At 46.1% G+C, this 25584-nt stretch overlaps 2 protein-coding genes across 2 annotated transcripts in view; one reads left to right on the top strand and one right to left on the bottom strand.

Annotated features, from left to right (window-relative positions):
- Positions 1-5043, top strand: part of doc2g (double C2-like domains, gamma) — a 36966-nt gene extending 31923 nt beyond the window's left edge. The window contains exons 8-10 of the mRNA XM_066644610.1: positions 148-229; positions 375-471; positions 3052-5043. Of these exons, the coding sequence (XP_066500707.1) occupies positions 148-229; positions 375-471; positions 3052-3182 (310 nt within the window). The 3' untranslated portion in view covers positions 3183-5043. The remainder of the gene's footprint in view (positions 1-147; positions 230-374; positions 472-3051) is intronic.
- Positions 5044-13987: 8944 nt separating this feature from the next.
- serping1 (serpin peptidase inhibitor, clade G (C1 inhibitor), member 1) lies at positions 13988-25270 on the bottom strand. The gene is made up of 10 exons (XM_066644603.1): positions 25124-25270; positions 24015-24069; positions 23336-23630; positions 22114-22467; positions 20590-20796; positions 20237-20380; positions 18629-18832; positions 15581-15720; positions 15132-15354; positions 13988-14378 (listed from the first exon to the last, which is right to left on the bottom strand). Exons 2-10 carry the CDS (start codon positions 24051-24053, stop codon positions 14116-14118), a joined length of 1869 nt encoding a protein of 622 aa, XP_066500700.1. The 5' UTR covers positions 24054-24069; positions 25124-25270; the 3' UTR covers positions 13988-14115.
- Between the last annotated feature and the right edge of the window lie 314 nt (positions 25271-25584).

Below are 25584 nucleotides of genomic sequence, written 5' to 3' on the forward strand. Positions count from 1 at the left end.
TATTTTACACTGGGTTACGTTTAGTTTTCATTTAATTTCTTTGTTTGTTATCCACCCAACCCCTTTCCCCTCCCTCTACCCTCACCCCTCCACTGCCCCACTCCTCCACCCCCCTCCTCCCGCCTCCTCTACCCCCCACCCCCTCAGAGTCCTGCAGCCGGATATGGGGAAGAAATCAAAGTATAAAACTTCAGTGAAGAAAAAAACACTAAACCCAGAGTTTAACGAGGTAAGGACCGTTAGCATAGCACAGCTAGCTGAGCCACACTGTGTTAACAAGTGGTTACTGCCAGTGTGCTTCTCCTCACCTGTGTGTGTGTGTGTGTGTGTGTGTGTGTGTGTGTGTGTGTGTGTGTGTGTGTGTGTGAGTGCAGGAGTTTATATACGAGGTTCCTCATGACCAACTCGCCAAGAAAACCCTGGAGATTTCAGTGTGGGATTACGACCTGGGAATGAGTAATGACTTCATCGGTGAGATTAAATACAGCACACACACACACACACACACACACACACACACACAGCCCAAACAACAAAATATGGCAGACACTTTCATTCCAATTAATTATTCTCTCTCGATACGAGTCAGCGTCGTCTGATTCTCCTCTTCATGACGACCACAGGAGACAGATCTGGACGCAGACCTCTCACGCTCACCCACTGTGTGTCTAAAGAGACACACAGAGCACACGCAGGATGAGGCCTGGCACCGTCCCCCTGAAACAACCATGGACTTCCTGAAGAAGACTGTGTCTCCCTGGTGTTGGGCTGTCTGAGGACTGGGTGGTCATTTGTGGCAGACTGTGTTCAGTGACAGTGGATTTTCGGAACTCCTCCTGAGCTCTTGTGTCTGGATTAATCACAGTGTGATGAGGGCTTCTCCTGCAGAGCTGTCTGAGGGCTGGAAGGCCAGGCTCATTCAGCAGTGATGTCCAACCTTGTCCGACATGGACTGAGATTTCTCTGAGATGGTGAGAGACCTAAACTCTGTGAGATCTCGCAATGAGAAATGTTGTTTTTCAACTGTTGGATTTGCTCAAGAAGTTCGGACCAAAGTGGTGACCACGCCCTCTATCAGAGTGCAGACCACACCCATCTCTGATGGTGAACACACCCCTTTCCAAGTGTTGACCACACCTCCTCTCTGTGTGGTGACCACATTCCCTCTCTGTGTGGTGACCACGCCCCCTCTCTGATTGCTTCTAAACAGAGGAACTAGAACATTCTATAAAGTATTTGCTCTGATTTCACCTCCATCGCCACTTTTCTGGAGCCGTTTTATATTTATTTGTTTTCCCAGGGGCTTAATTTCTTGGGAAGGACAGCACTGTGGGATGTGGATGTTTCCTGTCATTTCTGTGTCATTTCTTTTATTTTCTTTTTTTGGAATTCCAACCTCACAAACCCTGGCTCTGGCATTGGGCCTGGAGCCCCATGGCTCATGTGCCGCTACTTCAGAGCATCCTGTGACTCCTTGTCTGCAGAGATTACATTCAGAGTTCTTTATCTGGGTTTGACACTCACTGCAGAATGTGTGTGTGTGTGTGTGTGTGTGTGTGTGGTCATGTGAACAGCAGCAGAAGTGACGCAAAAACACATCTAATTTAGACAGGGGGGAGGGAGAGAGGGAGAGACAGAGGAATGGAGAGAGAGAGAGTGGGAGGGGGAATGGAGAGAGGTAGGTGAATGGAAAGAGAGAGAGAAAGGGGGGGCGAATGTGGAGAGAGAGGGAGAAGGGGAGGAGTGCACTAATGGACAGATAAATGAAAAACGGTGAAAGGCAGAGAGAGACTTCAGTGACATGTTTCACACACAACAATAAACCACTTCTCTCTCTCTCTCTCTCTCTCTCTCTCTCTCTCTCTCTTTCTTTCTTTCTTTCTTCCTGAGATGCTATGTGTGTGTGTGTGTGTCTCATTTGTTTTGACTCGTGTGCTGTTGTATCGATCTGAGTGTGTGTGTGTGTGTGTGAGTGTGTGTGTCTGAATGTTTGTAAAGGCACCTCACGTTCAGAGCTTCCCTCTACACTCCATCACACACACACACACACACACACACACACACACACACACTAGTCTCTCCCAGGTGTGTGGGTGTGTATGTGTCAAGTCCAAATGATTAGTGTGTGTCTGGAAGAGAGGTCAGTAGACCACACACACACACACACACACACACACACAGAAAAAGAGAGAGGTTTCTCTGCTGACATCACCTTCACCCTCAGTGAGGACATACTGCATCGTTAAAACAACATCTGTGAAGAGTGTGGTGTGTTCTCCCTGTGTCTGTGTGGGTTTCCTCCGGGTGACTGTCTGTGAGGAGTGTGGTGTGTTCTCTGTGTCTGCGTGGGTTTCCTCTGGGTGACTGTCTGTGAGGAGTGTGGTGTGTTCTCTCTGTGTCTGCGTGGGTTTCCTCCGGGTGACTGTCTGTGAGGAGTGTGGTGTGTTCTCCCTGTGTCTGTGTGAGTTTCCTCCGGGTGACTGTCTGTGAGGAGTGTGGTGTGTTCTCCCTGTGTCTGCGTGGGTTTCCTCTGGGTGACTGTCTGTGAGGAGTGTGGTGTGTTCTCCCTGTGTCTGTGTGGGTTTCCTCCGGGTGACTGTCTGTGAGGAGTGTAGTGTGTTCTCCCTGTGTCTGCGTGGGTTTCCTCTGGGTGACTGTCTGTGAGGAGTGTGGTGTGTTCTCTCTGTGTCTGTGTGGGTTTCCTCTGGGTGACTGTCTGTGAGGAGTGTGGTGTGTTCTCCCTGTGTCTGCGTGGGTTTCCTCTGGGTGACTGTCTGTGAGGAGTGTGGTGTGTTCTCCCTGTGTCATCATCATCATCATCTTCTGTTCCGCTTTTCCATTTCAGGGTCGCGGTGCAGACACTGAATGAATGAATGAATTAATATTACTAAACACAACTACACCCCATACATATAAATAATAAACTCTCTCTCTCCCCCCTCTCTCTCTGTTTCTGTCTCTCTCTTTCTCTCTCTCTTTCTTTCTCACTCTCCCCCTCTCTCTCTCTTTCTCTCTCTCTTTCTTTCTCACCCCCCCCCCTCTCTCTCTCAGGTGGAGTGGAGTTGGGGATAAATGCTAAAGGCGAGAGGTTAAAGCACTGGTTCGAATGTCTGAAGTTCAAAGGGAAGAAAGTGGAGTACTGGCACACACTCACACAGCAGGGGGCGCCGAGCAGCGACTGACACACACACACACACACATACACACACACACACACACACACACACACACACACACACATAACATAACTGAAGAGAACTAATAATAAAAAGATGCAATAAACAAAGCCGTCACCCAGAGTGCACTGGGACAAATGACATCTTCACAAGTGAAAGCTCATTAAAGGTGCAGTCAGTCATTTTCATAACCAGAAATTAGAGGTCAGTGTTTATGAAGGTGTTTTCTATAAAGTGTAGGTCACAGAAGTTGAGGAATCACACTGCTCTGTCGTCCCTGAATAAACAGTTTATTCTCCACAGAGCGGGTCTCCTTCACTGGGGAGACCATGTTTACAGTCTCTGACACATCCTGGCCACTAGGTTTCATTGGAACACAGTGTTGTAATAATTAGAAAAAGAAAAAGCTGTGCAGAAAACAACAGATTGTACCTTTAAATCCAGCCCTTGGGTCTAATATTCCTCATAATAATGTTTTACAAATGTTTTAAATGAATTTATGGAGGGAAAGTGTGGACCTGCACCAGCAGATCATTTTGAAAACTTAAAGTCGATGATAACAAGGTTAAACACCACCAGGATTTAAACTGGAGGAGGCTTTAAAGTTTAAAGAGTCCTACCTTCTGCTGATCTTACATCTATCCTTTAATTTCACATTTAAATATTCACTACTGAAACCTTTGGACTTAAGTAGAGGGTTTTCCATCCACCGAGTTTTTGCGAATAAATAAAACACACACTGTCACAGCTGAGGGTGGATTACTTCATACAGGAGAGAATTGCTGGTAGTACGACTTGGTAGAACACCGGGACTGACCGTGAGAGGGAGACAGCTCTCTTTCTGTGGCTTCTCCGCTCCCGGAGACGATCAGAATGAGCTGTGAATCTGCGAAAAGTCACGTTTGTTTTTTCTATGTTGAGTTTATTCCTCTTTCTGAACTCCTGAACTCAGATCACATAATTGATTGAGGCATTCAGCTTTATTCAAACAGTAAACACGTCTTGTGAACGTATAACACAGGGCCGAAGACGCGATCTGACCCAAAAGTGGCAAAACCTCACGTGTGGCGTCACACTTAACAAACAGAACCAGTGATTCTGAGATGCCAGCTTGTAGAGAAAGTGCATTACTTTTCCTGATGTTTTAGGTTTTTGCAATGGTATCGTTTCAGTATCGGTATCGAGATATTTAGGTAGGTATCATATCGAAATCATAATTTTGGTATCGTGACAACACTAGTCATGACTGAAGTGCTCTTAAGCAAGGCACCTAACCCCCAACTGCTCCCCGCTCCAGGCACTGCTCAGTGCCCCCTAGTGTTCACTACTGTGTGTAAATGTGTGTTTAACTGCACAGACTGAGTTAAATGTGGAGAACAAATTCTGCACTGTGGCCAATAAAGTAACTCCAATTCTAAAAGAGCTTCTAAAGATTTCAACCACCAATCAAACAGCTTCTAAAGATTTCAACTAATAATCAAACAGCTTCTAAAGATTTCAACTAATAATCAAACAGCTTCTAAAGATTTCAACCAATAATCAAACAGCTTCTAAAGATCTCAACCACCAATCAAACAGCTTCTAAACATTTCAACCAATAATCAAACAGCTTTTAAAGATCTTAACCACCAATCAAAGAGCTTCTAAAGATCTCAACCACCAATCAAACAGCTTCTAAAGATTTCAACCAATAATCAAACAGCTTCTAAAGATTTCAGCCAATAATCAAACAGCTTCTAAAGATCTCAACCACCAATCAAACAGCTTCTAAAGATTTCAACCACCAATCAAACAGCTTCTAAAGATTTCAACCAATAATCAAACAGCTTCTAAAGATCTCAACCACCAATCAAACAGCTTCTAAAGATTTCAATTAAAATATATAAAAAAGTGGTGGAAGGGTTTGACTCTTTGCAAAAAGAGCAATGGAAATGTGTTATCAAATAAATGATGAGGCCTCAGGTTCAGACCCACTGCACACGCAGCACAGCACCCCCCAGAGCCCTGGACTGACCCCGTGACCCCTCCCCCTCCCCCCCCCCCAGTTCCTCACCTCTCCTTTCCACGATTTAGGACCCCTCTGTTCTCACACCAGCGCCCCCCGGGGGTCTAATTTTAGAGTGTGTGTAGATTACTGTACACACAAAGCACTGAGCATAAGTCAGAGACCACACACAGCATTTATTTACTGTCCTCTAAAGACGTTCAGAAGAGGCACCACACGCAGCCACCACACAGACATCCCACACATCAATATTACATCAGGCTTAATGATATAAAATGGGTTGAATCAAAGCTAAAACCCATTCAGATCTCTCCCTCGTTTCGATGCAGCTCCTGATCACAGAGACGACGCCCTCTGGAGTTTATTTGCAAAAGTGCAGTGGATGGAAACACAACTTTTTTATATGTTTTCTGCTGATATTTCTTTATTATGCAGAAAAAAATGTTTTGGAAAGAAACCAAGCTACTGATTAGTCACGATTAATCAAAGCATGTTTTATGATTCATTTTTTTTTTAATTAACTGACAGCACGACTAAAGCCCTATTCCCTCAAACCTAACGCAGTGTCTTCATGGCACCGGGAGCATGACGCCATACACCAGCTACTGACCAAGCTGAATGCAGCTGGGGGCGTATCCTTGACGTCAAATGTCAGCGTGGAGGCGTGGGTCAACAACAGCGTCAGGTCACATGCTGTCAATTGTGGCCGCTGTGGATCATTAGGACGCTATGTTTCACTGACACCTAGTGGCCAGGACAGTATAGAGATTCTGTACTAAGCCCGTTTTAGGACAGGAAGGGGGAAGCAGCTGCAGATGAGTGGACGGTGATGGAGGTGGGGTAAAGGCTGATATAGGTGTTGCCCACATCTGGAGTAAACATCTGAAACATCTGGACTGAGTCACAAAATGAGGAATATTACACATTCATCACGGATTGAACAGGTTTTCACTCGTTATTATGTCATTTGTCTGTAGTGTGTGAGGAATGAGGGTGTAATGATGATGTAATGATGATGTAATATGTGTGAAAGCATGTGTGAAAGTCATTGGCGGTGAATGAAACTGAGCTGTTTGTGACTGAGGCGAGTCTGTGATGATCAAAGGGGCCGTCAACTCTTAAAGCTTTATACTAACAGTGTTACATCACAAACGTCTCGCTCCAATCTGATTGGTCACCCTTGTGGATGTAAAATCAGAGACAGTAGCTCATCTGTCGCTGCACAGTGTGTGTGGGTCATCCTCTAGTCCTTCATCAGTGACACAGGACGCTGTTGGCTGGATGTCTTTGGTCAGTGGACTGTTCTCAGTCCAGACACTGAGGGGTTTAAAACTCCAGCAGCACTGCTGTGTCTGATCCACTCGCACCAGCACAACACACACTAACACACCACCACCACGTCAGTGTCACTGCAGCGCTGAGAATGATCCACCACCACATCACACCTGCTCTGTGGGGGTCCTGAGCGCTGAAGAAAAGGGGGACAGTCTGTATCTGTAGAACCAATTATAAGATCAAAATGACCAGCCTGGTTTTTTGAGTTATAAAAATAGAAGTTAATAGAACATCGGGCATAAAGAGAGATGGAGTCGAGTTGACAGCCTCTTTCAGGTGCAATAACCTTGATACAGTGTAATAATGTGTTTATTAACATGTAATAATATATAATAAGCTTGAATAAGGTGTAATAATTTGTAATAAGGTGTAATAAGGTGTTTGTTACAGCTGGAAGAAATTTGCACAGCGTTGGTCAAAGCACACACAACTGTCCTCGATGTCCTCATCGTCTGACACTTTTGTATCTGTGTGTGAATGATTTTGTGTGTGTGTGTGTGTGTGTGTGTGTGTGTGTGTCATCTGTGCTATTTTCTATGGAAATGTCTTTTTTGTATGTGACTCCTCCACAAACCCTCCGTCCAGCTGCTGCTCAGAGACAAGAATCAAAATTGAATCATTTTTTATGGATTTAATTTGGCAACATTTCCGTGCACATGTCTGAGACCACACATAGTTTGTATGAGTTATATTTAATATGAGTTATATTTAATGTGTTTTTATTGTCTGGAAAATCAGCAAGAAGCACACATTTGACATAAAATTACACAGAAACCTCGAGTGCTGAGGAGTAATCAGTGTCCAGTGTTTACCTTCATCCCAGTGCCATTCATTTTAAGAAACACCAGCAGCTTCTTCTTTCTTCATGTTCTTCTTTGTGGGCTTCTTCTCTCCAGCTCCACGTCCTTTCAGACCCACAGCACTGAGCTGTTCATCTCACAGCGGAAGGGTGGGAATTTTTACTGTTTTGACTGAAAAGTGATTGAAGGGTGGTCCCTGACCTTTGCACAGCTGTATGTTTGTCAATCATCACTAACGACAGTGTGTGTGTGTGTGTGTGTGTGTGTGTGTGTGTGTGTGTGTATGAGAGAGAGAGAGAGAAAGTGTGTGAATGGTCTTGTTGTGTAATACGTGTGTGTCCAGTCTCTGTTGACTGTGTCAGTGGAGTCTACTTCAGAATCTGTCCTCATTAGAAACAGCACAGTGACTAAGGCTCTCCTCTGCCCCCTGCTGGTGCAGTGCTCAGAAACACAGACTCTGACCATGTCACACAGACTCTGAGGAGCTCAGTCACCAATAAGGACACTTCTGAGGATATCATCCACCAATCAAAGTGCTTCTAAAGATCTCAACCACCAATCAAATAGCTTCTAATGATCTCAACCACCAATCAAAGAGCTTCTACAGATCTCAACCACCAATCAAATAGCTTGTAAAGATCTCAGCCACCAATCAAAGAGCTTCTAAAGATCTCAACCACCAATTAAAGAGCTTCTAAAGATCTCAACCACCAATCAAACAGCTTCTACAGATCTCAACCACCAATCAAAGAGCTTCTAAAGATCTCAACAACCAATCAAATAGCTTGTGAAGATCTCAGCCACCAATCAAAGAGCTTCTAAAGATCTCAACCACCAATCAAACAGCTTCTACAGATCTCAACCACCAATCAAAGAGCTTCTAAAGATCTCAACCAGCAATCAAACAGCTTCTAATGATCTCAACCACCAATCAAACATCTTCTAAAGATCTCAACCACCAATCAAGGGCTTCTAAAGTTTCTAAAGACTTCTATCCCAGACTGACACTGAGGTTTAACTGGTAATAAACCCCCTCCTGCTCCTGTGAAGGGGTCCAAGCTGAAGATATTATATCTGAGGCCTGTAGCTTTGGATATTTAGCCCTAAAGCCTCTGGTCAGTGGCTGAGGAAGATTTGATCCTTTCCTCTGTCTGCATGATAATACTTTGACCTGAACCCAGTGGAGATGCGTATTTTCTCTGTGATTGTTCCGCTCTGTGGTCCTTAGCCGTGTGTCTGTAAATATAAGGACATTTACTCTCTGAGTCCAGTGAGACTGGTCACTATGCAAGCTGGACCTCCTCGGAGCAGACACCTGACTTTACACCACACTTTCTCATGTATTCTGGGGGTGTTTTGAGAAGCTTTTCCACTGCAGGGTCCCTACTCTACTCTACTGGACTCTACTCGACTTTCCCACTCCTCCACCAGGTGAATCAGGTCCTGGTTCTGGAAGCAGGTTCTTGTTTAGTGGCTGTTCTCTCGTGGTTCAGAGCGAGTCGAGTAGGGACTAAACCGTGGCATGTAAACCTTGCAGAGCGCTGATCGTCCAGAGAGAGTCGTCACTCTACGCCACGCAACGCAGACGACCAGCACCAACTCTCCATCTGTAAAATCTCCAGCTGCAGCAGAGATCACGTTTGTTTTTATCCGACTCACGACGGCAGCTCGTAAAATGACGCCGTGGTCTTTTGAAGAGGTTCAAACGCTCCTTGGATCGGTGGCCGACGAAAGAATCCAGCGAGAGCTGGATGCTGCAGCAAGGAAGGAACAAACTCTACTGATCTGTCTGAACTGATGACGGAGCTGTGTTCAGTCCCAAACAACAACAACAGCAACACGACAATACACCATGAGTAAACACCGCTTAACGTTACCGCTGCTGTTGTTGTGGTTTCTGAAGCCCATTGTTGCCCTTAGAGACGGGGTTAGAGATGACACCTGATATATTTCAGAGGGGAGCTGTGGGAGTGGAAACCAATCAGGGACTAAACAGAGAGTAGAGTCCAGTAGAGTCCAATAGGGTCCAGTAGAGACCTGAAGAGTCCAGTGGAGTCTGTACCCTGCAGTGGAGAGCTCCAGAACGCAGGGTGTCCTGATCCAGGTCACAGGACGCTGCACGTTTTAGTGCTCTGACGCACCCACGACACTCACGAAGGGCTCGATGACCAGTGGCTCGGTCGGATCCAGGGAACCAGGGCGCTTCAGAACCAGGATCATAAACACACCCTTTACATTTTCATCACCGTCCGGTCACAGCCCTGTCACAGCTGGAAACATACTCTGTGTTTATTTCAGACTCCTGTTTAAAGAGGGGCTCAAACAGCTTCACAACAATTTACATTCATTAACGAGACACAGAAAAAAGGGGCAGGGCATGGCTTCATCCACCAGTGTGAGTGAGTGACTGGGTGAATGTGTGAAACTGTCCGCAGGTGACTGGGTGAGTGTGAGTGTGTGTGTCTGTGTGTATGAGTATCTGGGGGAATGTTCATGTGTGACTGGGTGAATATTCACGTGTGTGTGTTTGAGTGACTGGGTGAATATTCGCGTGTGTGTGTGTATGAGTGACTGGGGGAATGTTTGTGTGTGTGTATGAGTGACTGGGTGAATGTGTATGTGTGTGAGTGACTGGGTGAATGTTCGTGCGTGTGAGAGTGAGTGGGTGGATGTTTGTGTGTGTGTGTGTGTGTGTGTATGAGTGACTGGGTGAAAATTTGTGTGTGTGTGTGTGTGAGTGACTGGGTGAATGTCCGTGTGTGTTTGAGTGACTGGGTGAATATGTGTGTGTGTGACTGGGTGAATGTTCGTGTGTGTGAGTGAGTGACTGGGTGAATGTTCGTGTGTGTGTGTGTGTGAGTGACTGGGTGAATATTTGTGTGTGTGTGTGTGTGTGTGTCAGAGTGACTGGGTGAATGTTCGTGTGTGAGAGTGAGTGACTGGGTGAATGTTTGTGTGTGTGTGTGTGTGTGTGTGAGTGACTGGGTGAATATTTGTGTGTGTGTGTGTGTGTGTGTGTCTGAGTGACTGGGTGAATGTTAGTGTGTGTGTTTGAGTGACTGGGTGAATGTTCGTGCGTGTGAGAGTGAGTGGGTGAATGTTTGTGTGTGTGTGTGTATGAGTGACTGGGTGAATATTTGTGTGTGTGTGTGTGTGAGTGACTGGGTGAATGTTTGTGTGTGTGAGAGTGAGTGGGTGAATGTTTGTGTGTGTGTGTGTGTGTGTGTATGAGTGACTGGGTGAAAATTTGTGTGTGTGTGTGTGTGTGAGTGACTGGGTGAATGTCCGTGTGTGTTTGAGTGACTGGGTGAATATGTGTGTGTGTGACTGGGTGAATGTTCGTGTGTGTGAGTGAGTGACTGGGTGAATGTTCGTGTGTGTGTGTGTGTGAGTGACTGGGTGAATATTTGTGTGTGTGTGTGTGTGTCAGAGTGACTGGGTGAATGTTCGTGTGTGTGAGTGAGTGACTGGGTGAATGTTTGTGTGTGTGTGAGTGACTGGGTGAATATTTGTGTGTGTGTGTGTGTGTGTGTGTCTGAGTGACTGGGTGAATGTTAGTGTGTGTGTTTGAGTGACTGGGTGAATGTTCGTGCGTGTGAGAGTGAGTGGGTGAATGTTTGTGTGTGTGTGTGTATGAGTGACTGGGTGAATATTTGTGTGTGTGTGTGTGTGAGTGACTGGGTGAATGTTTGTGTGTGTGTGAGAGAGTGACTGGGTGAATGTTTGTGTGTGTGTGAGTGACTGGGTGAATATTTGTGTGTGTGTGTGAGAGTGACTGGGTGAATATTTGTGTGTGTGTGTGAGAGAGAGTGACTGGGTGAATGTTCGTGTGTGTGAGTGAGTGACTGGGTGAATGTTCGTGTGTGTGTGTGTGTGTGTGTGTGTGAGAGTGACTGAGTGAATGTTCGTGTGTGTGTATGAGTGACTGGGTGAATGTTTGTGTGTGTGTGAGAGAGTGACTGGGTGAATATTCGCGTGTGTGTGTGTATGAGTGACTGGGGGAATGTTTGTGTGTGTGTATGAGTGACTGGGTGAATGTGTATGTGTGTGAGTGACTGGGTGAATGTTCGTGCGTGTGAGAGTGAGTGGGTGGATGTTTGTGTGTGTGTGTGTGTGTGTGTGTATGAGTGACTGGGTGAAAATTTGTGTGTGTGTGTGTGTGAGTGACTGGGTGAATGTCCGTGTGTGTTTGAGTGACTGGGTGAATATGTGTGTGTGTGACTGGGTGAATGTTCGTGTGTGTGAGTGAGTGACTGGGTGAATGTTCGTGTGTGTGTGTGTGTGAGTGACTGGGTGAATATTTGTGTGTGTGTGTGTGTGTGTGTCAGAGTGACTGGGTGAATGTTCGTGTGTGAGAGTGAGTGACTGGGTGAATGTTCGTGTGTGTGTGTGTGTGAGTGACTGGGTGAATGTTTGTGTGTGTGTGTGTGTGTGTGTGAGTGACTGGGTGAATATTTGTGTGTGTGTGTGTGTGTGTGTGTGTCTGAGTGACTGGGTGAATGTTAGTGTGTGTGTTTGAGTGACTGGGTGAATGTTCGTGCGTGTGAGAGTGAGTGGGTGAATGTTTGTGTGTGTGTGTGTATGAGTGACTGGGTGAATATTTGTGTGTGTGTGTGTGTGAGTGACTGGGTGAATGTTCCTGTGTGTGAGAGTGAGTGGGTGAATGTTTGTGTGTGTGTGTGTGTGTGTATGAGTGACTGGGTGAAAATTTGTGTGTGTGTGTGTGTGTGAGTGACTGGGTGAATGTCCGTGTGTGTTTGAGTGACTGGGTGAATATGTGTGTGTGTGACTGGGTGAATGTTCGTGTGTGTGAGTGAGTGACTGGGTGAATGTTCGTGTGTGTGTGTGTGTGAGTGACTGGGTGAATATTTGTGTGTGTGTGTGTGTGTCAGAGTGACTGGGTGAATGTTCGTGTGTGTGAGTGAGTGACTGGGTGAATGTTTGTGTGTGTGTGAGTGACTGGGTGAATATTTGTGTGTGTGTGTGTGTGTGTGTGTCTGAGTGACTGGGTGAATGTTAGTGTGTGTGTTTGAGTGACTGGGTGAATGTTCGTGCGTGTGAGAGTGAGTGGGTGAATGTTTGTGTGTGTGTGTGTATGAGTGACTGGGTGAATATTTGTGTGTGTGTGTGTGTGAGTGACTGGGTGAATGTTTGTGTGTGTGTGAGAGAGTGACTGGGTGAATGTTTGTGTGTGTGTGAGTGACTGGGTGAATATTTGTGTGTGTGTGTGAGAGTGACTGGGTGAATATTTGTGTGTGTGTGTGAGAGAGAGTGACTGGGTGAATGTTCGTGTGTGTGAGTGAGTGACTGGGTGAATGTTCGTGTGTGTGTGTGTGTGTATGAGTGACTGGGTGAATATTTGTGTGTGTGTGTGTGTGTGTGTGTGTGAGAGTGACTGAGTGAATGTTCGTGTGTGTGTATGAGTGACTGGGTGAATGTTTGTGTGTGTGTGAGAGAGTGACTGGGTGAATGTTTGTGTGTGTGTGAGTGACTGGGTGAATATTTGTGTGTGTGTGTGAGAGTGACTGGGTGAATATTTGTGTGTGTGTGAGAGAGAGTGACTGGGTGAATGTTCGTGTGTGTGAGTGAGTGACTGGGTGAATGTCCGTGTGTGTGTGTGTGTGTATGAGTGACTGGGTGAATATTTGTGTGTGTGTGTGTGTGAGAGTGACTGAGTGAATGTTCGTGTGTGTGTATGAGTGACTGGGTGAATATTTGTGTGTGTGTGTGTGTGAGAGAGTGACTGGGTGAATAATTATGTGTGTGACTGAGTGAGTATGTATTAACCCTTTCTGATCGGCCTGAACCCCAGGCTCTTTAGACGGAGAGGGAACAAAACACTGTGTGTGTTAGAGGTGTGGAGACATCTGGTTCCATTCACCATTCACTGGAGAGAGATCTGTGGAGCCTCCCTTTAAGCGGCAGGTCCTCCGCCGTGTGTGGACCCCGCACCCCACCCCTTCCCTGTAGTGTTATGTGAGGACTATAAACTGCTGCATGTCATTAATACTGTCTCTGTTGATCCCTGCTGTGAGGTTTGTTTATTGTTTACTTGCACAGAGAAGACTGGGATGGTGTTGTTTACTGTTGTTTATTTGTTGTTTTTATGAGACTGATTCACTGATGGATGGGTGACTGAATGAACGGATTAGGCTCCTGTCTGAGGATAAACCCGACTCTTCCTCGTGTTCCTCGCTGTCTTTGTGAAACGTGTTGTGTGGCCGCCATCGTGTGGTCAGTCTCTGTAACTGCGTCTCAAAATAAACCAATGAAATAAAGTCGGTAAATCAAAGCCTGCCGTGTCTCAGAGTCTTTCTGGAGATGTGTGGGACCTCTGAGATGATGAGGAACCTTTCCATTCTCTCCTCCCTCTCTCTCTCTCTCCTCTCTCTGTCTCTCTCCATCCTCTCTCTCTCTGCCTCTCTCTCTATCCCCTTCTCTCTCTCCTCTCTCTCCCTCCTCTCTCTGTTTCCCTCTTGCTCTCTTTCCTTCCTCTCTCTCTCTCTCTCTCTCTCTCTCTCTCTATCTCTCTCTCATCCTCTCATTGGTATGATGGACAGACCTGAGTCAGTGAGGGAGAGTGAGACAGTAAAGTAGGAAAAGAGAGTGAGAAGGAAAGATGTAGGGAAAGAGGGAGAAAGGTGGAGAAAACAGAGAAGAGGAAAAGAAAACTCAGACGCAGAGTAGTGGTGTAGGAAGTTTATTGTGGCTCTGTGTTTGTTTGTGTCACATGATCAAGATTCACTCTCTTCATTCAGCATCAGGGTCTACACCCCTCCTCCCTCGCTCCCTCTCTCCTTCACTGCTTCGAGGATGGATGGAGGACCCTGCCGATGAAGAGGGGGCAGGACGTCTGTTCGCTCCAGAGGATGAACACGAAGGGCTGCATGGCATTGAAGGAGTTATAGGAGCGAGATAAGGTCACGCTGCTCGCAGCTGCTGCTTCCACACCTTGCTCGCCCAGAGAGAGATACACACGGTGACGGGCATCTGTCAGCTCCACCTCCTGGTCGCCCTCAAACATCCCACACAGGTTCGGAGACCCCAACACACCCTTCACACCTAGGGGGAGGGGGAGGAGAGTTAGGGCGAGAGGGAGGGGTGTGATTGAGAGGGGGAGAGAGGCAGAGTGAAAAAGGAGGAGAGAGAGTGGGGAGAGGTGGAGTTAGAGAGGAGGAGAGAGAGTGTGGGGAGAGGTGGAGTTAGAGAGGAGGAGAGAGAGAGTGGGGAGAGGTGGAGTTAGAGAGGAGGAGAGAGAGAGTGGGGAGAGGTGGAGTTAGAGAGGAGGAGAGAGAGTGGGGAGAGGTGGAGTTAGAGAGGAGGAGAGAGAGGGGTGTGGTTGAGAGGGGGAGAGAGGCGGAGTGAAAGAGGAGAGAGAGAGTGGGGAGAGGTGGAGTTAGGAGGAGAGAGAGTGGGGAGAGGTGGATAAAGGGTGGAGAGAGAGGGGTGTGATTGAGAGGGGGAGAGAGGCGGAGTGAAAGAGGAGAGAGAGAGTGGGGAGAGGTGGAGTTAGAGAGGAGGAGAGAGAGTGGGGAGAGGTGGATAAAGGGTGGAGAGAGAGGGGTGTGGTTGAGAGGGGGAGAGAGGCGGAGTGAAAGAGGAGAGAGAGGTGGAGTTAGAGAGGAGGAGAGAGAGTGGGGAGAGGTGGATAAAGGGTGGAGAGAGAGGGGTGTGATTGAGAGGGGGAGAGAGGCGGAGTGAAAGAGGAGGAGAGAGAGTGGGGAGAGGTGGAGTTGGGGGAGAGGTTAGAGTGCAGATGGAGGGGTGGAGAGAGTGCAGACAGAAAAGTTCAGCAGACGGAGGAGAAGGTCTCACCCATCTTCTGGAGCAGGGCGTTCAGGTCGGTGGTGATGGACAGTTTGGTTTTGGGGAGAGTGACCTCGCTGGTGGTGGGAGGGAGAGAGTCCAGCTCCTTCACCATGGCTTGGATGTTCACATCGGTCAGCCTGTCCTCCAGCTCAGAGAGGGCGCTCTCGGTCACGACGTTAGGGACCAGGATGTACAGGCTGCTCTTCCCTGTGAGGGGGAACTTTCCCACCTGCAGAAAACGGAAGAGGTCTTTTATTATAAAGAGGGCTTTTATTCTAGATTCCCTCCGTTTAAAGTGCAGTGAGTGGGTTTTCACCAGCAGAGGGCAGCATCGTGTTTATCACTGTACTACTCTATACAGCTCACAGGAGATCGAGGTTTAGACTAAGTATTCTCTCTCTCTCTCTCTCTCTCTCTGTGTGTGTGTGTGTGTGTGTGTGTGTGTGTGTGTGTACCTGAGCTTTTAGTTCGCTGATGTATGTTGTGGCGAGGTCGTATTTGGAGCTGGAGAGAATGGGAACAGACAGCATTTTTCCAGAAAGAGTCATAAACTCTCCATTTCCACTTTTCTCCTCAAAAGAGTTCTGCCATTTACCTGCAGAACACACACACACACACACACACACACATATTAATAAGCAGCACTAATGTTGTGCAGCAACCAAAGAAATACAGAAATATCAGTATTTTCTGCTTTAAAAGCTAAGATCATGTGAGTATTATTTTAGTTTAAAGGTTCACAATTGTTCATGAAAAAACCCTGTGTATAAAGCTCTGAGTGTGTCTCCTCTCCATGTGCTGCTCTGCAGTCGGTTTGCTCTGGAAACCGCTCTAATATGTTTACGAAGCCCCAGTGTCTGTAAATGGGTAAAAAAACAAAGTGTCTGGGTCCGGTGCTAGGCTTTCTCTCTCTCTGCTCACGGCAGAGAAACGCCATCTGGAGGTTTTTAGACAACGGAGAGACTCCAAACGCTCCTACTCCATAGGGGGGTAACACTGACTTATTTTTGCTGTTTCAGATCATTTAAGGTGGAAATGTCGGCTAACCGCATTAGCGACAGTGCTACAAAACTACACAGTTCTAGTTACACATGAGTTTCTGTGGGAATTTAAACAATGAATAAACACTTACAGACAATTTACACTTCAGACACCAACAAGATACAGTCACTTCTTACTCACACACACCGCTCCACATTAAAAGATACAGTCACTTCTTACTCACACACACCGCTCCACCTTAAAAGATACAGTCGATTCTTACTCACACACACCGCTCCACATTAAAAGATACAGCCGCTTCTTACTCACACACACGGCTCCACCTTAAACGATACAGTCACTTCTTACTCACACACACCGCTCCACATTAAAAGATGCAGTCGCTTCTTACTCACACTCACCGCTCCACATTAAAAGATGCAGTCGCTTCTTACTCACACTCACCGCTCCACCTTAAAAGATACAGTCGCTTCTTACTCACACACACAGCTCCACCTTAAAAGATACAGTCACTTCTTACTCACACTCACCGCTCCACCTTAAAAGATACAGTCACTTCTTACTCACACACACACCGCTCCACCTTAAAAGATACAGTCGCTTCTTACTCACACACACGGCTCCACCTTAAAAGATACAGTCGCTTCTCACTCACACACACACCGCTCCACCTTAAAAGATACAGTCACTTCTTACTCACACACACCGCTCCACCTTAAAAGATACAGTCGATTCTTACTCACACACACCGCTCCACATTAAAAGATACAGCCGCTTCTTACTCACACACACGGCTCCACCTTAAAAGATACAGTCACTTCTTACTCACACACACCGCTCCACATTAAAAGATGCAGTCGCTTCTTACTCACACTCACCGCTCCACATTAAAAGATGCAGTCGCTTCTTACTCACACTCACCGCTCCACCTTAAAAGATACAGTCGCTTCTTACTCACACACACAGCTCCACCTTAAAAGATACAGTCACTTCTTACTCACACTCACCGCTCCACCTTAAAAGATACAGTCACTTCTTACTCACACACACGCCGCTCCACCTTAAAAGATACAGTCGCTTCTTACTCACACACACGGCTCCACCTTAAAATATACAGTCGCTTCTCACTCACACACACACCGCTCCACCTTAAAAGATACAGTCACTTCTTACTCACACACACCGCTCCACCTTAAAAGATACAGCCGCTTCTTACTCACACACACGGCTCCACATTAAAAGATACAGTCACTTCTTACTCACACACACCGCTCCACATTAAAAGATGCAGTCGCTTCTTACTCACACTCACCGCTCCACCTTAAAAGATACAGTCGCTTCTTACTCACACACACGGCTCCACCTTAAAAGATACAGTCACTTCTTACTCACACACACCGCTCCACATTAAAAGATGCAGTCGCTTCTTACTCACACTCACCGCTCCACATTAAAAGATGCAGTCGCTTCTTACTCACACTCACCGCTCCACCTTAAAAGATACAGTCGCTTCTTACTCACACACACAGCTCCACCTTAAAAGATACAGTCACTTCTTACTCACACTCACCGCTCCACCTTAAAAGATACAGTCACTTCTTACTCACACACACACCGCTCCACCTTAAAAGATACAGTCGCTTCTTACTCACACACACGGCTCCACCTTAAAATATACAGTCGCTTCTCACTCACACACACACCGCTCCACCTTAAAAGATACAGTCACTTCTTACTCACACACACCGCTCCACCTTAAAAGATACAGCCGCTTCTTACTCACACACACGGCTCCACATTAAAAGATACAGTCACTTCTTACTCACACACACCGCTCCACATTAAAAGATGCAGTCGCTTCTTACTCACACTCACCGCTCCACATTAAAAGATGCAGTCGCTTCTTACTCACACTCACCGCTCCACCTTAAAAGATACAGTCGCTTCTTACTCACACACACAGCTCCACCTTAAAAGATACAGTCACTTCTTACTCACACTCACCGCTCCACATTAAAAGATACAGTCACTTCTTACTCACACTCACCGCTCCACCTTAAAAGATACAGTCACTTCTTACTCACACTCACCGCTCCACCTTAAAAGATACAGTCACTTCTTACTCTCACACACCGCTCCACATTAAAAGACTGAAAACCAGAAAGAACTGCCGTCTCCCACAATTGCAGATGTTCCCTTTAATGTAGCTTCAGTGGGTGATGGCCCTTTACCTCAGAACAACCAGAAAACAGCACGAGGAGCAGCAGAAGTCTCTGTACTTAGCTGTAAACCAGGGGTAGGGGTAAAAGTAAGAAAGTTCTCCCACTGTCTAAATAATTTGGGGTGTTTGGTTGTAAGGCGAGGCTCAAACTCAGGCCCCCGAGGCCCTAGAGCCGAGCGAGAGAGAGCGAGACCCCCGTCGCACCACCCTCTGATTCTCTTTTAATATAAAAAGCCTTTAGAATAAAGTAAATTGCTAAATGAAATTAAAAGCCTCTGACCGATGAAGTAGACAGCGTTTAACAGAATAAACTGCGTGGAAGGGTCCACAGAATCCACCAGCTGATTTATTCTTTTCTGCGTCTTAGCCGACACCCATTGGTTTATCATTTGCACGTTCTCCCCGCTGCTATTGGTCAGTCTCTCTGGGACAGTGTCGTAGAACTCCAGTGATTGGTTGACGAAAGCTTCCCTGAGGGTGAACTCTGGAGAGAAGAGGAAGAACATCAGATGCTACACACCAGGGTAAAGAGGGATTACACACTCAGCCAGTCACTCACACACACACCCAGTCATTCACACACTCAGCCAGTCACTCACACACTCAGCCAGTCACTCACACACTCACCGAGTCACTCACACACTCACCAAGTCATTCACACACTCACCCAGTCACTCACACACTCAGCCAGTCACTCACACACTCAGCCAGTCAATCACACACTCAGCCAGTCACTCACACACTCAGCCAGTCACTCACACACTCACTGAGTCACTCACACACTCACCCAGTCACTCACACACTCAGCCAGTCACTCACACACTCACCCAGTCAATCACACACTCAGCCAGTCAATCACACACTCAGCCAGTCACTCACACACTCAGCCAGTCACTCACACACTCACCCAGTCAATCACACACTCAGCCAGACACTCACCCAGTCATTCACACACACTCAGCCAGTCAATTACACTTACCCAGTCATTCACACACTCACCCAGTCATTCACACACTCAGCCAGTCAATCACACACTCAGCCAGTCACTCACACACTCAGCCAGACACTCACACACTCAGCCAGACACTCACCCAGTCATTCACACACTCACCCAGTCACTCACACACTCAGCCAGTCACTCACACACACTCAGCCAGTCAATTACACTTACCCAGTCACTCACACACTCACCCAGTCATTCACACACTCATCCCGTCACTCACCCAGTCATTCACACACTCACCCAGTCACTCACACACTCAGCCCGTCACTCACCCAGTCATTCACACACTCACCCAGTCACTCACACACTCAGCCAGTCAATCACACACTCACCCAGTCACTCACACACACACACTCACCCAGTCACTCACACACACACACTCACCCAGTCACTCACACACACACTAACCCAGACACTCACACACTCACCCAGACACTCACACACTCACCCAGTCACTCACACACACACACACCCAGTCACTCACACACTCACCCAGACACTCACCCAGTCACTCATACACTCACCCAGACAATCACACACTCACCCAGTCACTCACACACACACTAACCCAGACACTTACACACTCACCCAGACACTCACACACTCACCCAGTCACTCACACACTCACCCAGACACTCACCCAGTCACTCATACACTCAGCCAGACACTCACTCACACACACACTCACCCAGTCACTCACACACTCACCCAGTCACTCACACACACACTAACCCAGACACTCACACACTCACCCAGACACTCACACACTCACCCAGACACTCACACACTCACCCAGTCACTCACACACACACACACCCAGTCACTCACACACTGACCCAGTCACTCTTACACTCACAGCAGTGCACAGTTAGTGTAGGTGTGTACCCGGGTTGTAGAACATCTGACTGGCGATCGATATGATGTTCTGCATCTCCTCCCTCATCTCCTTCATCTCTGAGTGAATACAGGAGAAATCTGTGGGGAGAGACATAGCTCTCTCCAGCTCCGCCCTCGTTTCTTTACGGGCTCCTGGGAGAGAGAGAGAGAGAGAGAGAGAGAGAGAGAGAGAGAGAGAGAGAGAGAGAGAGAGTCAGCGAGACAGAGAGGGAAGGAGACAGAGAGAGAGAGAGAGGGACAGAGAAAGGGAGAGACAGACAGACAGCGAGAGAAAGAGACAGACTCAGGTGTTGTGATTGAGTGTCTCCATGTTCTCAGGTGTGCTCAGGTGTGGTTCTTACCGAGCAGCAGGTGAGACAGCAGCCCTGCGATGCCGATGGGGGAGATGAGCAGGTTTTTGGAAGGTTGTGATTTCCTCAGTTTGTTGTAAAGCTGAGCAGAAAAGGCTGTTATAGATTCACTGAGGATGGCTTTCCACGACCTGTTGTCTGGATCAGGACACGCCTCCCAGGGCCCTGACTGGTTCAGACAGCGAGGGGGCGGGGCAGCTGCATAACAAAAAGAGAGAGTGGAGTGCGTGAAAATCAAGGATTCTTGTTTTTAACGTAAGATTCAGCAAAACAGGACTATAGTGAATTTAAACAGAAATAATGGTTTACTTTGTAGAAGCCTCTGTGAAATCTGGTCAAAACGGATACAGAAAATAGACTAATTTATTATATATTCTTAAATATAGCAGGAAAAAAAATAGTCATTATATAATCATAGTCCGTTTTCACAGAAGATAAACAAAGATTTGTGGGGAATACGTTGATTTAAAGCAGAAAAGGCAAAGAAAAACAGAGGGTTTGTTCTCCTTTATCAGGAATTCTGGTACTATAGCAACAGCCTAGCAACATGTGAGATATGATATCGACAGCCTAGCATCACCGGCGATACCAACTGCCTGAAACACCTGGAAAAAACAACACCAGCTATTAACATCTGACATACCTTATCATAATAACAAACTAGAAATAACTGGGATACCTCAACAAAAGCCTGGCAACACCTTGGATAAGTTAGCAACAACCTAACAAGACCTGCAATAGCATAGCAACAACTTAGCGACATGTGTGATGTCAGAACAACCTTGCAACACCTGGATTAATATAGCAACAACCTAACAACACCTGGAATACCATAACAACAGACTTGCTTTCCATCTGGCATACAAGGCCACCAGCCTAGCCACACTTGGGATACCACAGCAACAGCAGCGCAACACCTGGGATAACACAGCAACAGCCTAGCAACACCTGGGATACAGTAGCAACAGCCTAGCAACACCTGGGATAACACAGCAACAGCCTAGCAACACCTGGGATACAGTATAAACAGCCTAGCAACACCTGGGATACAGTATAAACAGCCTAGCAACACCTGGGATACCACAGAAACAGCTTAGCAACACCTAGAATACCACAGTAATGGCTTAGCAACACCTTGGATACCATAGCAACAACCTAGCAACACACTGGACACCACCACAGCAGCCTAGCCGCATATTGGATAATTAGCAACGGCCTGCTAATCTGCAATACCGTAACCACAGCATAGCAACAGCTTAACAATGTTTTCAAGTCTGCTTGCTTTGACCAGTGTTCCTGCCACAGGATGAAGACAGTTAGTGTTGAGTTCCACTATCTTTGTGTGAAGTGAATCTAGATAATGGGTGATACTGGACACTGCTGGAATTCGTATAACACTCGTTAAGATAATTTTTCATGGGTTCTGAAGGCAGTCCTTGGGGGGACACTATTGCTTGGAAGTGCCTTTGAAACACATAGAAGAGAGAAGAAAAGAATGGAGGATGATTGACTCACGCTCTACGATCAGTTCCACTGTCCACGACTGCTTCTCCTTGTCCACCGTGACGTCACAGCGGTACAAATCCACATCCTGTGGCTTCACGTCAGAGATTTCAATTGCCCAATCACCGTCCTGGGGGTCACCGACCCAGGAGATCCGCCGGGCCAGTGAGTTGGGGTCCTTCAGTTCTGCAGCAGTGAGGTTTAGTCCCCCAGGCTGCAGCTCGGTGCTGACTTTCAATTCTCTGAACCAGCGTGCATTTGAGGAGCTGTTGTTGGTGAGGGACTTGAAGAAAGGACGACACGGCAGCCTCACAGTATCCCCCTCCGAGGCCAACACCATCCACCACTTATATAGAATGGGCAGCTCTGAAAACAGACAGAGCAAGAGATGGTTACTTTCAGTGACCCACAGACATTAAAGGTGCCACACTCTCCTCGTCTCCACAGTGGAACACAGTTCTGTTTCTTAGTGAAACGTCTGTGACCTGCTTTGGTCCAAACCCCACGAGCCCCACAGCAGTGTTCTCCCCCTGTGTAAACAGCCCCTGTTCAGAACGCCCGCTTTCAGCACCTGTTCCTTTAAATGATAATGAGCCGCTCGCTGTTCGCCCCGACCCCGAGCGCACAGCAGTGAGGAGCGAGGAGCAGAAGCTCTGGTTTTTAGCCGTTTTCACTCTGTTCTCTTTCTTCTCCGTTTTTACTCAGTGCTCTTATTTCTCCGCGCTCATTGTGTCTGTTTTGCTGAGTTTAACCTCGCTGTGATTGGACAGACTCAGACAAGGGGGCGGGGCCATTCTAAAGTCTCTGCACTTGACGTCAGAAGCGGAGCAGAATCAGAACGACTCGTTTTATCCTGTGTTTCTGAGAGATGAGAGAGATTTTTACTGCCACCGTATGAATGAATAAATAGTAATTAATTCATTATAAACTTACAAAATTAAATATATTTAACTAGCAATATTAAAAATTAACAGGATATAAACACATCTAAGAGACATAAAGAGAAAACAGTGACACTGGGTTTAAATGACAGGAAATGAGGTCAGGAGAGGTTTAAGGCGGTGTGTATGAAGATGTCAAGTAAGGGGCATGTCCCCAGCATGAATTACAGATGTGTTTCTCCTCGCTCAAACTTATCTCCTCGGAAATGAACACAGGGTGGTACATAATTCATATTTTTAACTGGAAGCGAAAAGGTCTGTGTTTTTTAAGCTGATTAATGTTAATGAAATACCTTTAATGACTAAGATCTTAAACCTCCTCTTGATCTTCAGGAGCCCCTCAGAGCCGTGACCCTTGGTCACGCAGGTGTACAGTCCGGCGTGGTTCTGTTGGATCGGACTAAACCCCAGCTGAGCTTCGGTCCACTTCAGCTGGACCTCAGACTGGGACTTTTCTCCGACCCCCTGCTCAGGTGTGAAGGTCCAGGTGAAGGTAGGGAAGAGCAGGTCGATATCAGGGTCGTCCAGACAGGTCAGTGAGAAATTGGAACCCACAGGAACCGAGATGTCCAAAACCGCTGAGGAGAACTGGACATTACAGCATTTAGATCAGGGCATTGTGTTATTGGATATTGTTTTTATTGAAGCAAGAAAAGGTCTGCAACAAGTTTTCTGCATAAAATCATTTCTAAAACCAGGAAAACTGTCCAAAAACAGGCGGATGATCTTATAATATTCTTAGAATGAGAAATTCAAGATGCTCTCTTTTAATGAAGGATGTATTTTAACTGATTTAGGAAACACTGCAGATACTGGAATAAAACCTTAAAATAAAATAAATATATCAGAAATATCTCAAATTATCATCTAATGTGTGTGTGGGGGGGGCTGATAGATCTTTAGACTTTACATTGTGTCTCTAATGGAGAAGTGTGTGTGTGTGTGTGTGTGTGTGTGTGGTTGTTGACTCACCCCCCAAAAAAACTGCAGCAGGAGCAGACTGCGCAACATGGTGTCGCAACTCACTCTTTAATTACACACAGAAAGAGGAATAAATCAATACACACACGCACTGCTTTGTTTTAATGCATTCTAAGGCCATTGAATAGACTTCTGAGCATTTGTGGAGACTTTACCTTCTACTTTTCTAAACACAACCCTTTCCCTCACCCTCACCCTAACACTAACCCCACACTGGGGGCTGAAGGTTGGACGCAGTGCTGGCACTGACTGCATTCTAGTTACGTAGTTAATGCTAATGCTAGTGTGTAGACTGTTTTGAATGAAAATAATTAAATCATGTTACAACAGTGTGTGCTGCAGTTTACTTTTAAAATCCCTTATTTTTAATTAATTTATATGTTTTGAAAATATCAAATTTCTTAATAATCTTAAATGTTTTGTTTTGATCTTTTCCTTTTTATATATTTTTAACATGTAATTTATCACTAAATACTTGAAACATTTTAAATAAATTATAAACACACTTACTTTAAACAAATTTACTTTAATTAATTTTTGTTTTTATTAATTTCTTTAACTCTTAATCCAACAGTGCTGAGAAAGGTCTGTCTCTCTTAAGGATTATCACTGCACCCTGAGGCTAAATGCTAAGCTAACACTGTTATCCCAAAGCTAGACAAGTTCCTCAGAGGTTTTGTTTACTCTGTAGATCCACCGGGTGGTCTTCCTCGGGGAGAAGACTGGTACAATTGTTTATCTTCAGATTCGTCCCCTCTCTGGGAGGTTTCTGGTTTTATATTATTTTTAAGTCTTAGGACCTGCTTTGAATATGAATTCTGTAAAGCTGTAAAATTTAAAATTGCCTCTGCGTATGAAATTAAGGCAAACAAACCTGTCTCACCTCGAGAGAGTCTCTACCAAACATGCACAGATTAAAGCTGTGTGTTTTTACTTTAGCGCAGTCCTATGCTAACATTAGGGAGTAGAGCCAGCATCACAGAGCTGCACAGAAATTCAGTAAAATAACAGTTCAAAATAAACAGTGGCAAATTAGGACTCATTAATATTTTCAGATAGTCAGGCCTAATTTGCATATGTGAAACACAGCGCTGTCTCACCTGAGCTCAAATATTGCTCCTGGAGAAGAGTCCGAGTGTGGATCTGAAAAGTGGAGAAGTGAGATTTCAGAAAAAAAAAACAAAAGAGAAAGTGCACCCACCCAGCAGCTGCTTCACTGTTCTGCTAAAATGTTTACACCCTGTGTGTGTGTGTGTGTGTGGATCTTCATATTGGTGAATTATTACTCAAATGTTTGTTGGTTTGGAAGTTGCTTTGTTTGCTCAGTCCTTTTTCACCAAATGGACTCTTTACTGAAAACCACATGATCACGGTCTGGCAGTCAGCTCCTGTTCTGTGTGGTGGTCTGTTATTATCTGTTATAAAGCATGCTGTGGTGGTGATGATTGTGTGTGTGTTTCCGGCTTCTGTTTGTGGTGTTTGTTTGTGGTCATGTTTGTGTGGTGGTTGTGTTTGTGTGCTGGTTATGTTTGTGTGTGTGGTTATGTTTGCGGTGTTTGTT

Source organism: Hoplias malabaricus, chromosome 14 (assembly GCF_029633855.1).
Source record: "Hoplias malabaricus isolate fHopMal1 chromosome 14, fHopMal1.hap1, whole genome shotgun sequence".
NCBI lineage: Eukaryota > Metazoa > Chordata > Actinopteri > Characiformes > Erythrinidae > Hoplias > Hoplias malabaricus.